The following is a 19574-nucleotide window of genomic DNA, read 5'->3' as shown; positions in this document are numbered from 1 at the left end:
AATTTACAGTAGTACATGTAATATCTTCTTTAGGGGTGACACCTAGCTATTGATGGAATGCTGCTTAGTTTCAATAGTGTTTTTAGCAAGTTTTATTTCAAATATGTCAATATGTTTCTTTTGTGTGTTTTTCTTTTTTGTTTACTGAACATTGATTATTTTTTAGGACTAGCTTGTAAAAAGTTAAAAGACGTATTTTCTGAAGGATTTCTGATACCATTAGAGGGAACTGATACACACTTTCAGTTGGAGGTAAGTTTGGTTATTAATGACATAGAGGATTCATGGTTTCTGCAATATGATAAATTTTTGGGACAATGGTCTGAATCCAGGGCTATCAGTCATAAAACTTTACTCAGTACTTGCAGTACACAATTTGTACTCGAAACACCAAATCCAGTATTTTGATTGGTTGATTTCTGAGTCTGAGTACAATAATTGTACTCAAAAACTTTATGACTGCAAAAGCTGTCCTTTTCTACAAGTCTTATAGGGGTAACTTTACCAAAATGTATTTCAAGGAACAGGTCTTACTTTCTGCTGATAAGACTGTTAATTAAAAGAAAAGTGAATTTTCTATAGATCTATATTTTGTCCATAAGTGCATAGTACAATGCTCTTGGTCTTTATTACTTTAGGTTCAATAAATACTTTTCAGGGATGCAGATTAGAAGGGCCCCAGCTGCCTAAACCCCTAACACTAGTCTTGAAAAATGAAAAAAAATTCTGTTGTATATAGCTAAGATGGCTACTAGAAATTTCTTTTCATTTCCATTGGTACATAGTCCCAGGCTCCAAAGAAGATATGAATTGGCAACCAATAAGATTGACTCTACCCCAACCCTGTCTGATAGGTGCCACCTGACCGTCTAAACATTTAGTGGTTTTAATTAAAACTCTATTAATATATTGTCTATTATAAAGAGATATACTAATTTCCATTATAAAACTATAAAACCTTATACTGATACTGTATAGTTTTTAATTGAAGAAGCACTAAAAAAAAAACCATTCTAGCTCTCTGTACAAATCGGTAATTTTTTCAGGTACAACATTTACATTTAGGAAGATATGTGGAAATGTTGAAGACTGGGGACTTTCATGATGACTTAGACGTTGTAACTGAAGTCCATTCAACTTCAGGTAAGTGTCACATGTTTAAAGTCATTAAATAAAAACGCCCATAGAAGAATAAAACAAGGAATTATTTGAAACTGGAATAATTTCGAATTCTGGAAAATTGATAAGAAATGTATGATGAAAACTTACACAACTAAATAAATTTTACTTTCACTTATATTTTAATATGAACTATCTAACCCCTCTTAGCATGCATGCATGGCTAACCCTCCTAAATTGGGTTATTTTCATCATACATTTCTTATTAATTTTCCAGAATTCAAATTTATTCCAGATTCAAATAATTCCTTGTTTTAAGAAGATGTGGTGTGATTGCCAATGAAACAACTTTCCACCGTAGTCCATACTTCCAATTTATAAGAGGTAACCAGAAAGTAAAGTAGAAATGATAGTGTGTTTTAACATATTTTTTAAAAGGTTTTCTCGGCACTGAACATCTGTTTAAGGAAAAATTTGAACGTTAGATTATTCATGAATTCCTACAAATTATATATCAAGCATAATATGAAAATAAAGAATGTAAACCTCAGAAGATAAGTGGAAACTACACAGAAATTAATGATGTGTTCATTTATTATTGCAAATCACTGATTACTGATAAAAATTATATCTAATAAATGTGATTGTAAACTCGTGAAATGATCCATGGGAGTGTTTTTTTTTTATTGTGAACCTGCTACTGTATTGCAGCTAATTCTGAATTAACAGTATTTATAAACAGATTTCTCCTTAAACAGGTTCTATGTTTAGGTTTGATGAGGATAGCAAAGAATAGGTATAACATTCACTTCAAAATTATACAAATACTATTTTATATATTGATATATATGGAATATATACTTTTTATTTTTATTGTGCTGCATATAACATATATAATAATGATATGAAATTGTTCTAAACACTCATGTTATTGATTATAAATTGTTATGATTTAAGGTGATGTAGCAGTCAAAAGACCGTCTGCTGATTTAGATATCTTCAATCCAAGTCGTGTAATCCATGCTACAGCTGCATTTGCTACAAGGAGGTAAAATTCATCTTGATTGAAATAAAATATCACAAAAAATCAGATTTGTAACAATGTAGAATGTAAATCATCTTTTATGATAGAATTTCTTCAGATTATATTGTTACGGAAAATAAATTAGTGGATTCTTTTGAATGTGGATTGTTAAGAAATAAACAAGGTTAATTCAATTGAATTATGAGATACAATGTTAAAGTGATGAGAAAAGCTTGGACCAGGTGAGCTTAAAAGTACTGCAATGTGTATTTTACATTAGATGGTCACTCTTATTGACAGCCCTTCTTATTTATTATGTTTACTTGTATTTCTTTTTACTACTACTAGGGGGATGTTTAACGACCTTGACTACCCATGAGGGTCTCAGTTTTTCACTTGAATTTTTTTGTTTACTGTGGATTCATTTATTTTCGTGGGTACCAATTTTCGTGGATTAAGGAAAACTTACATGTTCGTGGATATTTAGTTTCGTGGTTTTGCTGAAGTCTGCATACAAGCCTATAGAACATTTGTTATTCGTTGAACATTTAATTTCGTGGTTCACCTGTACCCACGAAATCCAAGAAAATTGGTATCCAACGAATAATAATGAATCCACAGTATGTGAAAATCAAATAATTACGTAACAATTGCTCAACCAAGGTAATTGGACTGTCAAGCATCATCTCCTCAAATGGTTAAATTGGTTGAACGAGGGTTGAGGAAGTACAATAGTTACAGTATTCAGCCACTAATTCATATACATATAGATTCCACCCCTGTATCGAGTGTGAAACAATATTTACCCACTTGAGACAGTTAAATTTTCAAATTTAAAAACGCGGGGCTTGCCAATATTGCCAAGTGTTTTAAATAATTCAAATTTAACTGTCAAAATGGATAAGTATCGTATTTTACAAGATTTGTTAGGGGAATCTGTTCCACTAATGATTTTTAAACGATATGCAGACAAACACAATCCTTCTTTTCTAATGATCTGCAAAAAGTTGTGTTCTTTCTATGTTATGTCATCAGGCATGGTTTCCTTCATTCATGACGTTCACAATAGGAAATTCAGAAAAGCAAGAAAAATTTGATGTCATAATCAAATTTTGACCAATGAAGAAATAAAATAATCAATAGGTCAGGAAAAGGATAAGTCGTGTCAGAATTAGAGAAATGTTATATATCTCGTACCTTATAATGTGAAAGTCTTATAACCAGGTGAGCTTAAAAGTACTGCAATGTGTATTTTACATTAGATGGTCACTCTTATTGACAGCCCTTCTTATTTATTATGTTTACTTGTATTTCTTTTTACTACTACTAGGGGGATGTTTAACGACCTTGACTACCCATGAGGGTCTCAGTTTTTCACTTGAATTTTTTTGTTTACTGTGGATTCATTTATTTTCGTGGGTACCAATTTTCGTGGATTAAGGAAAACTTACATGTTCGTGGATATTTAGTTTCGTGGTTTTGCTGAAGTCTGCATACAAGCCTATAGAACATTTGTTATTCGTTGAACATTTAATTTCGTGGTTCACCTGTACCCACGAAATCCACGAAAATTGGTATCCAACGAATAATAATGAATCCACAGTATGTGAAAATCAAATAATTACGTAACAATTGCTCAACCAAGGTAATTGGACTGTCAAGCATCATCTCCTCAAATGGTTAAATTGGTTGAACGAGGGTTGAGGAAGTACAATAGTTACAGTATTCAGCCACTAATTCATATACATATAGATTCCACCCCTGTATCGAGTGTGAAACAATATTTACCCACTTGAGACAGTTAAATTTTCAAATTTAAAAACGCGGGGCTTGCCAATATTGCCAAGTGTTTTAAATAATTCAAATTTAACTGTCAAAATGGATAAGTATCGTATTTTACAAGATTTGTTAGGGGAATCTGTTCCACTAATGATTTTTAAACGATATGCAGACAAACACAATCCTTCTTTTCTAATGATCTGCAAAAAGTTGTGTTCTTTCTATGTTATGTCATCAGGCATGGTTTCCTTCATTCATGACGTTCACAATAGGAAATTCAGAAAAGCAAGAAAAATTTGATGTCATAATCAAATTTTGACCAATGAAGAAATAAAATAATCAATAGGTCAGGAAAAGGATAAGTCGTGTCAGAATTAGAGAAATGTTATATATCTCGTACCTTATAATGTGAAAGTCTTATAACCAGGTGAGCTTAAAAGTACTGCAATGTGTATTTTACATTAGATGGTCACTCTTATTGACAGCCCTTCTTATTTATTATGTTTACTTGTATTTCTTTTTACTACTACTAGGGGGATGTTTAACGACCTTGACTACCCATGAGGGTCTCAGTTTTTCACTTGAATTTTTTTGTTTACTGTGGATTCATTTATTTTCGTGGGTACCAATTTTCGTGGATTAAGGAAAACTTACATGTTCGTGGATATTTAGTTTCGTGGTTTTGCTGAAGTCTGCATACAAGCCTATAGAACATTTGTTATTCATTGAACATTTAATTTCGTGGTTCACCTGTACCCACGAAATCCAAGAAAATTGGTATCCAACGAATAATAATGAATCCACAGTATGTGAAAATCAAATAAATACGTAACAATTGCTCAACCAAGGTAATTGGACTGTCAAGCATCATCTCCTCAAATGGTTAAATTGGTTGAACGAGGGTTGAGGAAGTACAATAGTTACAGTATTCAGCCACTAATTTATATACATATAGATTCCACCCCTGTATCGAGTGTGAAACAATATTTACCCACTTGAGACAGTTAAATTTTCAAATTTAAAAACGCGGGGCTTGCCAATATTGCCAAGTGTTTTAAATAATTCAAATTTAACTGTCAAAATGGATAAGTATCGTATTTTACAAGATTTGTTAGGGGAATCTGTTCCTCTAATGATTTTTAAACGATATGCAGACAAACACAATCCTTCTTTTCTAATGATCTGCAAAAAGTTGTGTTCTTTCTATGTTATGTCATCAGGCATGGTTTCCTTCATTCATGACGTTCACAATGGGAAATTCAGAAAAGCAAGAAAAATTTGATGTCATAATCGAATTTTGACCAATGAAGAAATAAAATAATCAATACGTCAGGAAAAGGATAAGTCGTGTCAGAATTAGAGAAATGTTATATATCTTGTACCTTATAATGTGAAAGTCTTATAACGACAACACTTTAGTGATTGCTGCAGTTAATTTAATAATTGACATGTTTTGGTGCCTATGGCACCATCATCAGGATAAAAACAATACAGAAAATTGGGAAGGTCTATATATATGTTATTTTATATATATAATTTTATAGTATTCATATCAGTTTTCGTCATAAAGAATATTTTGCATATTAAAACTGATAACAAGTTTTTCAAAAACATTTTTAAAGTACTTTCTCTATGAATATCACAATCTGGGCATTATATAAAGAAATGACTTGGATCTTCAGATGGGTCACCACAGTGTGGGAAGACAATGATGAAGCTGCAAGTGTGAATTCAAATTGCTGGCTTCATTTCTCATCTGAAAGATAATGATGTTCTCTTTCATATTGCCTATGTTGAAATATTCAGGTGTCTTATAATTCTGAATTTGATTTCCACTAAAATATATCAACAGATGGACTCGATTTTGCCAATAAAGGATAAGTATTCCGTAAGCATTATGCTACATATAGTGCTAGGAGAAAAGCTCTTTTCTTAAGATACAGTACTACCAAATGGAAACCTTAAATTATCCAAAGATATTTGTTGTTTACATTATTAAGGTGTTAGGTCTTTTGCAAGCTAGATAGAAATAAATTGTATATTGACTAATATCATGTTGACACAATGTTTATAATGTAATGTCTGAATTATTAATCAAAATCTCAAATTATTTTTTTTGAAATGAAGAAAGAAATATCAATTGTGTAAGGTTACAGTTCCAAAATATCTGCATTGCTAAGGATGTGTGGTAAAGATATTTCAAAAATATTTTGAATTGATGCATTACCATTTTGTTTGTTTGTTTTTGTAGGCCAAGGTCATGGCCATGGAAACAAGATAGGAAAGCAGCCACATTTGACAAGCTACAGATTCCACTTCCTATTCAACATCCTGCTAGCATAGCTATTTCTATATACAACAGGTATGTGAATATTTGACAAGCTACTGATTCTACATCCTGCCAGCATAGCTATTTTACATATGCAACAGGTATGTGTATATTTGACAGACTACTTATTCTACATCCTGTCCAGTGAAAGGTTACAGAAGTGGTTGTATTCTGCACTGTTTGCCATTTTTGTGGAGCCTGCGACTTTTGTCGCAGAAAGCTCGACATAGGGATAGTGATCTGGCGGCGTGGTTAGCTAACTTCTTAAAAGCTTTATATTTTAGAAGGTGGAAGACCTTGATGCTTCATACTTTGTATATAGATGCCTCATGTTACGAAGTTTCCGTCAGTCACATGTCCAATGTCCTTGACCTCATTTTCATGGTTCAGTGACTACTTGAAAAAAAAGTTCAGATTTTTTGGAATGTTAAATTCTCTCTTATTATAAGTAATAGGATAACTATATTTGGTATGTGCGTACCTTGCAAGGTCCTCATGCCCGTCAGACAGTTTTCACTTGACCTCGACCTCATTTCATGGATCAGTGAATAAGGTTAAGTTTTGGTGGTCAAGTCCATATCTGAGATACTATAAGCAATAGGTCTACTATATTTGGTGTATGTAATGATAGTAAGGTGTACATGTCCAACTGGCAGGTGTCATCTGACCTTGACCTCATTTTCATGGCTCAGTGGTCATAGTTTAGTTTTTGTGTTTTGGTCTGTTTTTCTAATACTGTATGCAATAGGTCAACTGTAATTGGTGTATGGAAATATTTTACGATGTTTATGTCAGTCTGGCAAGTTTTATTTGACCTTGACCTCATTTTCACGGTTCATTGCTCAATGTTAAGTTTTTGTGTTTTGGTCTGTTTTTCTTATACTGTATGCAGTAGGTCAACTATATTTGGTGTATGGAAATATTTTACGATGTACATGTCAGTCTGGCATGTTTTATTTGACCTTGACCTCATTTTCAAGGTTTATTGCTAAATGTTAAGTTTTTATACGACCGCAAAAAAATTTTTGTGGTCATATATTGGTATGACGTTGGCGTCGTCGTCGTCGTCGTCGTCTGACGTTGTCCGGCGTCGTCCGAAGACAGATTGGTTTTCGCACTCTAACTTTAGTTTAAGTGACTGGATCTCTATGAAATTTTACCACAAGGTTCAATACCACAAAAGGAAGGTTGGGATTGATTTTGGGGGTTATGATACTAACAGTAAAGGAATTAGGGGCCAAAAAGGGGCCAAAAATAAGCATTTTTGTAACTTCCAGACATAACTTGTGTGTTAGTGTATGGATCTCTCTGACATTGTACCACATTAAGGTCCAAAGGGTCCAAAATTAAACTTAGTTTGATTTTAACAAAAATTTAGTTCTTAGGGTTCTTTGATATGCTGAATCTAAACATGTATTTAGATTTTTGATTATGGGCCCAGTTTTCAAGTTGGTCCGAATCGGGGTCCAAAATTAAACTTTGTTTGATTTCAACAAAAATTGAATATATGGGGTTCTTTGATATGCTGAATCTAACCATGTATTTAGATTTTTGATTTTTGGCCCCCGTTATCAACTTTGTCCACATTGAGGTCAAAAGGGTCCAAAATTAAACTTTGTTTGATTTCATCAAAAATTGAATTCTTGGGGTTCTTTGATATGCTGAATCTAACCATGTATTTAGATTTTGAATATTGGACCATAATAGGTGAATGTCCAATTTAAAATTTTTAAGTTCTTAGACCACATTCATTCTGTGTTAGAAACCTATGCTGTGTCAAATATTTAATCACAATCCAAATGCAAAGCTGTATCAAGCTTGAATGTTGTGTCCATACTTGCCCCAACTGTTCAGGGTTCGACCTCTGCGGTCGTATCAAGCTGTGCCCTGCGGAGCATTTTATTGTGTTTTGGTCTGTTTTCCTAATACTGTATGCAGTAGGTCAACTATATTTGGTGTATGGAAATATTTAATGATGTACATGTCAGTCTGGCAGGTTTTATTTGACCTTGACCTCATTTTCATGGTTCATTGTTTATGTTAAGTTTTTGTGTTTTGGTCTGTTTTTCTTAAACTTTAAGCAATAGGTCAACTATATTTGGTGTATGGAATGATTGTAAAGTGTATATGTCTGTCTGGCAGGTATCATCTGACCTTCACCTCATTTTCATGGTTGATTGGTCAATGTTCAGTTTTCCTGGTTAACTTTTTTTCTTAGATACCTTAAGCAATAAGTCAACTATATTTGGAATGATTTTAATGTGTACATGTCTATCTGGCAGGGTTCAAATGACCTTGACTTCATTTTCATGGTTCATTGGTCAATATAGAATTTCCATGGTTTGGTCTGTTTCTTTTATACTATAAGCAATAGGTCATCTATATGCTGTGTATGGAGGGATTGTATTAAAGGTGTTCATGTATTTCCGGCTTGGTTTATCTGACCTTGACCTCATTTTCTTGGATCATAAATGTTAATGTGATACTTATAGTAGCACTCTTGTTACCCTTTCAAAGAAGAATGGCTAAGGATGAAATCATTGAGTTTGGATATTAAAATGATATACTCTGTATATAGATATCATTGTAGATAGACTGGAAGCAGATATTGTGGCATATTGTATTGATGATGAATGTTTTTATGTTTGTGTTTTATTTCTAACTCTAAGTATGCAATCTTGCTTGAGGACTGAAAATAACACAAAATATAACTCAAACCAAATATTTGTATCTATTAAAGAATTTAGTCTCACGATTTCTATATTTTAAGTGTTACATCTTGCAGAATTAAAGGTAGTTACATCAGGTGCCTAAAGAATAGTCCTTTCCTAACCTGTTTACCAACATCAACAATATGATAGAAAATTTTTTCTTTCTTTATTTCAGAGAACATGACCAGAATCCAATCAACTATGATGACTATTACTGTCAGAGGATTATCAGAGCTACAAAAGAGGTACCGTATATGGGTGATCCCATATCTAATGATTTTTACGAAGTAGAACTTACAGACAACACAATTGAAAACGAAACACCTGAAAAAAATATAGACAACTTAAGTAGTCCCTATTTACATATAGCACAACAAGAACGGTCATTTTCAGATGAAAACATGGCCGCAAGTCCCGTTTCTGTAAATCAAGTAGACGTTATAGTTCATAGTTCTCCTATGTCAGCGACACCAAATGAAACATTGACTGAGGGAGGTATTGTGGTGAATCCTTCATACAAGAGTGATGTTGTTGTGAATACTCTCAACGAAGGTGGTGATGTTGTGAATACTCTCAACAATGGTGATTTTGTTGTGAATACTCCCAATGAAAATGATGTTGTGGAGACAGTTTGTTTCGAAGACAAAGAACGTGACACAAGTTGTGCAATCGATATACCGGACATACCAGATGCCGATGCATAATTCACTCAGTAGAAAAAAAATTCAGAAGAAATTATCTTCTTGGTTGATAACCTTTCGGAGATAACTTGCAATAGATTAACTCCTTTTCGTTCTGAAATGGAAATAAAACCATCTTATGTCCTCATTTTTGGTGGCCCAAACCAGAATTTCATGTCTTACCAATTATGTCAATATTATCTTTCATTTCAAAAAGACTCATACCACTTCAGTATTTTCACCTCTGTCTGTCTGTCTGTATGTGTGTGTGTGTGTATTGACATTCATAGTGCTTTGAAGTCTTAAGCTTTCGTGGTGCAACAGCTTCTAGAAACGGATCATATCAAATTGTTTAAATTTAATTACAGTGAAATCTGTCTAAACCGAACCTCTTCGTGACTTAAGATGTTGTTCGGTTTTGGCAGATGTTTGGTTTCATCAGGTTAGAAGCGCATATAATTTGATATGACTGGGCTTAAGAACATGTTTGGTTTAGCCGGATTTTTCAGTTTATGCAAGATTTGGTTTAGACAGGTTTCACTGTATAAGAAAATTGCACAATGCATTGAAGTACTTGGGTTTATATAGAACTGAGTGTTGTAGCAATGTTATACCCTGTATGAACTTTGAACTTTGACTGTTCATGACATGAACTTTGACTGAACAAAACAATGCAATGAATCTCATATTGATCATAGTGGTGTCTGGGCAAATCATGATTTTTATATTTGTGCATACTTATAAACGCGTTTCTAGTTATCAATTTAAAATCTAGTCCTGCCAATAACTTTTTGAAGTGCTTAATATAATTTTAGATTTTTTTTATATAAGTATTCATTTTAATTGTTTTGATCATAATCCATTTTAAGAACATTATACTGTTATAAGATTTATTTATTTTAAACAGCAACCAGTTTCATCAATTGTCTCCCTTGAAGAAATAATAACTGACTAGTTACAAGGTACAATGGCTTGATGTATTGACTTTTTATTGCCCATATATACTGGTCAAGATTGCATGTTCGATTGAAAAGTTATGATATATATTTGACTGCTTTAAAAAGATTATCAAACCTCTCTGAATTCAGCATGGCCAGTAACTGCAATGAAATAGAGTGTTCACATCAAAATACTATATTTTCAAAAACATGGACTTTTGTGATCAGTAACTATGAACCTAAATAAATTCCTGCTACAGGTTTTTTAATTTTTTTGAGTTAACATTGAAACTCTTTAAACATGTTTATGTGTCCACACTTTCATAGATTTATTACGCTAAGATTGAAAATACCATAGATTTCATATATCAGTGTACGCATTTCATAGAGTGGCTTCTTATGTCAGTCTTTGAGTTACTGCAAAGAGCAGTTTACTGAAAGCTGAATCCATGAATATTTTCTTAAAATTTAATTTCTTACTAAGGAAATGATTAAGTTGTTAGGCTAACTTTATCATGAAGAAAATGAATAAAAATTGATTTTAAACTGCCCTGCAAGAAAACATGTGGCATGAGATTTTATAATGGATAGAATATAATCCTCATGTGAATATAATGCACATTTTATAGGCTTACATGAGGGTTTGGATGGGGTTTTCAGAATGGAGAATAATGTGCAAAAAGGTGAAATAAACTGCCATTTTTTTTTTAACAAAATTAGCCTATTACATATCTTGTCTTATGTTTGTACTTAAATATGAAAGTAATTTTTAAATGTTCAAATAAACAGTTTTCAATCAGATTCTACAAGAACACTTAATTTTCTTTGTATAAAATTATGTGCATGGAAATAGGTCACATGTTTGAATATATTTACTGTGAAAGTGAAAATATCATGCCATAATTCTGCTTTAGGGAATGACATTTCTTTTTTTTGTAACTAAAAGCATGAATGTTATATCTGAATGAAATTTTTCATGCACAAATTCTGTAGTTTTCGGGACCATTTTCATTGTGCCAAACTGAAAATATATATTTTATAACCTTGCCACTTTTTATCATCACAAATATTTTGTCTTCCTTTATACAGTACGTTTCATTAATTTTTCATGCTTTAGTTCACCACCAAACTTTACCAGTGTTCTAGTTTTATTTTTAATGGGACCTAAGTTTTTTTTCCTATTTTCTTATTAGAACAATGTTATTAATGTTGATGATTTATTTTTCATGGTAGTCGTGTATTATTTTGTATCCTTGTTTTTCATAGAAGTTGTGTATTTTGTTGTTTCATATTCTGGACATATGTTATTTCGTCTAATGCTACAACTATATGTGTATTTTATCTATTTTCCTTATAAATATGTAACTTTAGTACTGTAAAACTTTTTTGGTGCTATTCATTAAATATTCAACATTATTTGTATGACCATGCTGTCCTCACTGAAATATTTGAATTTTGAAACTAATAAACTTTAGGGTAGTTATTCTCGCATTAGAATTTTGTTTGTTTTTCAATTTTTTTTATGCTGATTATAGAAGTTTTAGAAAATAATTTCCAATTTGTCTGTTCACACAAAACAAATCTGGTTGAAATGTTATTTTTCTTGTGTGATAATTTGAGTTACTGAGCATTTGGTATCTTCATTATTTTTAATATTTGTTATTTGGTTGAGAAGGATTTGTGGAAAAATGTTTGCATTTTAAGCAAGTGGGTTGATTATAATATCAGTTTTCTTATCTTTTTTTTTTAATTCATTACAATTGAGCCTCCTCATGGGTTTTTATACGACCGCAAAAATTGAAAATTTTTTGGTCGTATATTGGTATGACGTTGGCATCGTCGTCGTCGTCGTCGTCGTCGTCTGGTGTCGTCCGGCGTCGTCCGAAGACACATTGGTTTTCGCACTCTAACTTTAGTTTAAGTGAATGGATCTCCATGAAATTTTACCATAAGGTTCAATACCACGAAAGGAAGGTTGGGATTGATTTTGGGGGTTATGGTACCAACAGTTAAGGAATTAGGGGCCAAAAAGGGGCCAAAAATAAGCATTTTTGTAATTCCAGACAATAACTTGTGTGTAAGTGTATGGATCTCTATGACATTGTACCACAAGGTTCCATATCACAAAGGGAAGGCTGTAATTGATTTTGGGGGTAATTGCCTCAAAATTTTAGGAATTAGGGGCCAAAAAGGGGCCAAAAATAAGCATTTTTCTAGTTTCCAGACAATAACTTGTGTTCAAGTGTATGGATCTCTCTGAAATTGTACTGCAAGGTACCATACCACAAAGGGAAGGCTGGGATTGAGTTTGGGGGTGATGAATCATAAGGGGGTTCAAAAAATTTGGGGGGGGGGGGTTTCTTTTTTTTTCTTTTTTTCCTTTTTTTTTTCTTTTAAAATTTTCCATTTTAAGTTGGTTATTTCTGATTAATATTTAAAAGCAAATAATAATGATATGGTAGGAGTTACACACCAAACAGGATGTGTAAATTATTATATAATAAGTATTGTGCAATAGCAAGAAATTTTCAATTGCACAGTATTGCACAATTGCAAGAAATCTTCAATTGCACAGTATTGCGCAATAGCAAGAAATCTTCAATTGCACAGTATTGCGCAATAGCAAGAAATATCCAATAGCACAATATTGCGCAATAGCAAGAAATTGTCAATTGTACAGTATTGCACAATAGCAAGAAATATTCAATTGCACAGTATTGTGCAAAAGAAGATACTTCGTATAAATTGCTTATTTCTTGATCAATTTCAATGGGGTTTTATTCTTGAATTCTTGGGGTTCTTTAATATGCTGAATCTAACCGTGTATTAAGTGTTTGGATTTTGGGCCCCGTTTTTAAATTGGTCTACATTAAGGTCAAAAGGGTCCAAAATTAAACTTAGTTTGATTTTAACAAAAATTGAATTATTGGGGTTTTTTGATATGCCGAATCTAACCGTGTATTTAGATTCTTGATTATGGGCCCAGTTTTCAAGTTGGTCCAAATCGGGGTCCAAAATTAAGCTTTGTTTGATTTCAACAAAAATTGAATATATGGGGTTCTTTGATATGCTGAATCTAACCATGTATTTAGATTTTTGATTTTTGGGCCCCGTTATCAACTTTGTCCACATTGAGGTCAAAAGGGTCCAAAATTAAACTTTGTTTGATTTCATCAAAAATTGAATTCTTGGGGTTCTTTGATATGCTGAATCTTACCATGTATTTAGATTTTTTATTTTGTAGGCCCACTATCAAATTGGTTCATATTGTGGTCAAAAGGGTCCAAAATTAAACTTTGTTTGATTTCATCAAAAATTGAATTATTGGGGTTCTTTGATATGCCAAATCTAAACGTGTTTTTAGATTTTTAATTTTGGGTCCCGTTTTTTAAATTGGTCTACATTAAGGTCCAAAGGGTCCAAAATTAAACTTAGTTTGATTTTAACAAAAATTGAATTCTTGGGGTACTTTGATATGCTGAATCTAAACATGTGTTTAGATTTTTGATTATGGGACCAGTTTTCAAGTTTGTCCAAGTTGGGGTCCAAAATTAAACTTTGTTTGATTTCAACAAAAATTGAATATATGGGGTTCTTTGATATGCTGAATCTAACCATGTATTTTGATTTTGGACATTGGACCATAATAGGTAAATTAAAAAAATTGAAGTTCTTAGACCACATTCTTTCTGTGTCAGAAACCTATGCTGTGTCAAATATTTAATCACAATCCAAATTCAGAGCTGTATCAAGCTTGAATGTTGTGTCCATACTTGCCCCAACTGTTCAGGGTTCGACCTCTGCGGTCGTATCAAGCTGCGCCCAGCGAAGCATTTTATTTTTTTATAATGTGATTACTTTGCCGTTTTTATAGTGATTATTTAATTACTAGACCAAATATTTCATGATTATTTGATTATTTGATAATCTAGGACTGACTGTATTTTTGATTATTTGATTATTTTGTTTAAAAAAAGAGTTAATGATTATGTGATTATATTGGCAAAAAATTTGTGATTACTTGGACACCCTCATGAGGAGCCTCACAATTAGATGTGGGAATAGCTGCTTATACAAAGTTATTTGTAATGCATTTGATTTAAAACAGGGTTAAGCCAGTTTGTGAAGATTTTTTGAAAAATATATATATTTGTATATATATATCATGCATGTTTTAATTATAATTGTAAATACAAGTCAGTAGTGATAGATTTACAATCTGAAGTTGAGGCTCAAATTGCTTCTTTATCAGACTGATTACTCTGCCAAACCGATGTCAAAGTCATAGATTTTTTTATAAAGAGTTTATATCCCCAGAGTTCTCGAAAGAGAAGAGGTCCGAAGGTTTTTACCACCAAAATTTAGCAAAAGAACGACACAATTTTAGTATTTTGCAAAAGAAATAATAGTGAGGACCAGCAGATTTTCTTCCAAGCACCACCAGGAAAAAAGGATTTCGAGAACTCCGTTATCCCATTGTCTACCTTCTATGCTTATTAACAAGAAGCATGTTTTGTGAAGAAATGCATTGTCAAGTGTGGCAGAGACATGGCCTGACAAAAGAGGAATATCACCTCTATTTCAGAGAGTGACAGTTTTGTTGATTACTTATCATTCCATGATCTCATGTTATAAGAATGTAAATATTTTGACAGCTTTTAGGAATAGTATAAGCTTTTGTAGAAATTTAATTTCTATGCAAAGTTTTACCCTGAATCTTGTGAAAGAATGTCATTTCATTAGAATGGGAAAGTAGAATTTTTATACTGTTCTGGAAAGGTTTGAAAAAAATGTGTAGTATAACATTTGATTGATGTTTAAAAATAGGGCAACAGGGAAGTAAAAAGCTCACTTGTTTTATCATAGGGATCAAATAAAATTTAATGACGTTTTGCATATTTCTTATCAAAGCAAAAAAAAAAAAAAATTATTAAGTTCTGATTGGGAATGGAGGTATCTTATCCAAACAATTCTACAACAAAAACATTTTTGAAAAAAAACAACAAAAATGAAACAGTTAAAAAAATCAAATACTTTAAAATGTTAACTAACTAAATTAGATGTCCAGTTGACAAATAACCTTATAAATTTCAGAAAAAGAAGAAATGAGGTCAGTATGAAAATTCTACTTATCCTAGTGTCTTGACAAGTCTTAATCTTAATAGGGGTTTTCTGTAACTTTTTGCTGCTGCTAACAGCTTCACCAGTTTGGAGATGTATAGATTGGAGCACATCCATACCTTGCTGCTTTATTTAATCTTCTTCTTTCTTCACTAACATCTTATTACACTATAGATGGATATATGTAAGTCAAGCATGACACAATAGCAAAATTTGAAAGGGATGCAAAAGGTTGGGTTTGTTTAAAATTCCAAGAGACTTCTTCTTCAGAAAAAGGGAAACTTAATTGCCAGTATTTATTTTTTGTAAAACCAGATGGGAAGAAGGAGTTTTTTCTGTTTGTGTACTATTATGATCTCATCCTACAGTTTTCAGTCCATATCCTTGAAAAATTACAGAAAGATTGCACTTGCCTCAGTGGAATTGTTTTATTGATTTTTCACCATTTTTCCAGACTTTGGACTTAGTCATTTTTCAGTAAAATTTGTGTAATCAACTCATACAACAGTTTTCCACCTCATTGACACATTACTAACATGTAAATGTTAGGCACCTGTTATTATGGAATTGTTTGAAGAAATTTTATTCCTTTTTTTCCAGCTTTTGGAACTTCGTTTTTAGCAAATCATTGTACCAATTTTGTTTAATCGCTAAATTCACTCTTACAGTTTTTCGAAACAAGATCCCTGAAACTTCACAAAAAAAGATTACACACATAATGAAGTTATGGATCTCCTATTTTTGAATTATTTCAGATTGTTACATAAAGTTTGCAAACCTATTGAAGTTATGCAACTCCAATAATAGAGTTTTAAGATTTCTCCCAATTTTTTATATTCTATATTTCCATAAATCTAAAAGTTCATGACTGTTCACCATTCTTCCAAACAGTGTGCAACCTGGCCATTTAGACTTAAATACATTTTGTTTCAGTAGAAAACTTAATAGTTACACACACTTTCACATTTTGTATTGAAAATGTTTTTTTATAAGACCTTCATCCAGTCATTGTTAACATGGTGTAAGATTTCTGTATTAGGTCTTTTCTTTAGTAAGTATACATGACAGGTCAACAATGTTATATATGTTAACTTTTTGTGTAGGGAAATATGTTATTATGACCTATGCTCTTGAAGTATTTCTCATGTTTCGATGTTGAGGTTAAGGTTTCAGGATTACTTATGTTTCTCGGTAAGTTTGAGGGAAAGGTCAAACATATTTTTATAGGTTGATTCTTTGGGTATAATTAATGCCTATTTCGCATTGAGGTCATGCATTTTACATCCCATGATATTCACCTTATTTTAATGCTTCAATGGTCAGGTTTATTTTTCAGCATAATGAATTCTTCAACAACTTTTAGTATAAAAACTCATTCAAAGGTATATTTGTGCATCATTTTTTCAAGTGTTGTTTAACTAGGAGGTCAATTTCAGAGTTAGTTGACATTGAACTTTGACCTAATTAAACTATTTCAGCGTGCCCCAATGCATATCTTGTGTGTTGTCTCTAATGTTAATAGATTTTTTTATGGGACCCAAATTTTATCCATATTTATTGTGAGTATAAGATTTGTTTCACAACACTGCAATTATGTGTTACATAGAAATTTGTTGTGATCTTTCATTTGCACGCCATGCATTTAATAATATGAAATTTTCATGATTGTTATTCAAAGAAAAACAGTGCTACTAATTGCAATATGTAACTAAATATTAATTTCTACTTTGTGAATTACTATTACTCAACTTTCAAGAGAAGAAAATTAACGTGAATTAAAGTCATTTACAGTGTATGAAAATGAATATATACAAACAAAGGAAAAAATTGTGAAAATAAATCCCAGTGAAGTTGGCTACAAGGGAGTGAACTTAAAGTATCTACCAAAAATAAGTTTGCTAACAGTACTATGATATTTTTATCATGATGAGTGTCCTAGCACATATGAAAAGTATTTTATGTGGTCTGAGGGTCTGGATGGGGATTTACAGAACAGAGAATAATGGGCAAAAAAATAAAGAATAGAGAAAAATGGACCCAAAAAATAAAGAATAGAGAATAATGGGGTGATAAAATATAAAGAAAAGAGAAAAATGGCAAAAAAATTAAAGAATACAGAAATGAAGAACCACCCATTTAGACCCTCATTCTCTTCTAATTACATGTATGTTACAGGAACACTTTAAAACATTGTTAGCCTTTAAAACAATAATTACTGGGATGGAAAATTAAAAAAATGCATCAACTTTGAATCTATAAGAACATTTTTATTTACAGATTTGAGTAGAAACTGACTACTTCAAAGTAAAATAAAATTGTTGAAGCAAAGCGGTCTAAACAGTTATAGTCAATAGTAGTTGCTAGCTTTTTGTGCCTTTATTGTTAAAGCCTGGTTGTGAAAATTTTAATTTACTTGTTTTCTTATTGCAGATGCTATGAGAACACCATGTGTTTATATGAAATCAGTTTATAATTGTATAGACATAAATTTCTACTTTCACTTTACAATTATGTTTTATTGTATAGACATGTATTTCTACTTTCACTTTAGAATTATAATAAGTCACTGTTATTCACTATAGTACTGTATATGGGATGTTATTAAACATAGACATATATAATTCATGGTTTTAATGGATCTACTAATTTTGGTGCATTACTGTCTATTTTAGTGTTCAGACTATATAGTCATTGGTTACCAAATTATTGTAAGAATGTGAGTTACGAAATATAATTCAGTTTTTATAATCATTGGGAACTTTTTTAAATATTGCATAATGCTTGTTAGATGAATAATTTTATTAAAGATTAAATATTGAGATTGTGTGCACTATATATTTATCATTGTGCTTCACATAGTTTGTATGTGTATGCTCAAAGTTGTTAATTTTGTAACTACAGATGCAAGATTTTTATTCATTACATACATTATATCATACTTAATCTTATGAAATGTTAAAGGAGTAGAGGCATTAAGGCCCATTTATGGCTGCAAAAAATAAAGATTTTGAGAGTTATTTCAAATATGCACATCATGTGTGGAAATGCATTGGATCAATAAGGGAGCAAACATTTAACTTCAAGGGGGGTGGTAATGGTTTTTTGTCTCGCCTTGACGGAGTCAAAAAGTGAGACATAGGTATGCTGTTTCAGGCGGTGGCGGCGTCAACAACGTATTAGTTTGTGATTAGGTCTAGTTCATGGGGAACCACTAGTGGTAGGTCAATGATATTTGGTATGCAGTTGTATTAGCATTAGCACATCCAATTACCATGGAGATTATTTGGCCCCACCCCCTCAGTCAAGGTCTATTGACTTTGAAACTTTGCTTAGTTTACATGTATTAGTTTGTGATTAGGTCAGTTTATGGGGAACCACTAGTGGTAGGTCAGTGATATTTGGTATGCAGTTGTATAAGCATTGGCATATCTCATTTCCATGGAGATTATTTGGCCCAACCCCCTCATTCATGGTCTATTGACTTTTAAAATTTTGCTTAGTTTTTTTGTATTAGTTTGTGATTAGGTCAGTTTAAGGGGAACCATTAGTGGTAGGTCTGTGATAATTGCTATGAAGTTGTATAAGCATTAGCGCATCTCATTTCCATGGAGAATATTTGGTCCTTACTCCTCAGTCATGGTCTATTAACTTTGAAACTTTTGCTTAGTTTACATGTATTAGTTTGTGATTAGGTCAGTGATAAGTCAATGATATTCGAAGTTTCATTTCCATGGAGATTATATAACCCCACCCCCAATTATGGTTCATTGACTTTGAAACTTTTACATAGTTTACAAGTTAATGTTTGTGTTTAGGTTTGTTTAAAGGAAACGACTTATGAAAAGTCAATGGTATTTGGTTTGCAGTTGTATT

At 32.0% G+C, this 19574-nt stretch overlaps 1 protein-coding gene across 3 annotated transcripts in view; it reads left to right on the top strand.

Moving 5' to 3' along the window:
• Window positions 1-18520, top strand: part of LOC127708512 (uncharacterized) — a 121373-nt gene extending 102853 nt beyond the window's left edge. The window contains exons 29-36 of one of the 3 annotated variants that reach the window (XM_052213406.1): window positions 167-252; window positions 1047-1143; window positions 2077-2167; window positions 6174-6284; window positions 9138-9207; window positions 10550-10604; window positions 15675-15690; window positions 18132-18141. In XM_052213406.1, the coding sequence (XP_052069366.1) occupies window positions 167-252; window positions 1047-1143; window positions 2077-2167; window positions 6174-6284; window positions 9138-9207; window positions 10550-10597 (503 nt within the window). In that variant the 3' untranslated portion in view covers window positions 10598-10604; window positions 15675-15690; window positions 18132-18141. Of the gene's footprint in view, window positions 1-166; window positions 253-1046; window positions 1144-2076; window positions 2168-6173; window positions 6285-9137; window positions 9208-10549; window positions 10605-15674; window positions 15691-18131 lie in introns of all 3 variants that reach the window. The other 2 variants (XM_052213407.1, XM_052213405.1) reach the window with 2 other exon arrangements.
• Window positions 18521-19574: the final 1054 nt, after the last annotated feature.

The sequence above is a fragment of the Mytilus californianus genome, unplaced genomic scaffold, assembly GCF_021869535.1.
Source record: "Mytilus californianus isolate M0D057914Y unplaced genomic scaffold, xbMytCali1.0.p SCAF_7, whole genome shotgun sequence".
NCBI classification, from domain to species: domain Eukaryota; kingdom Metazoa; phylum Mollusca; class Bivalvia; order Mytilida; family Mytilidae; genus Mytilus; species Mytilus californianus.
This window is presented reverse-complemented; position numbering and strand designations above follow the sequence as displayed.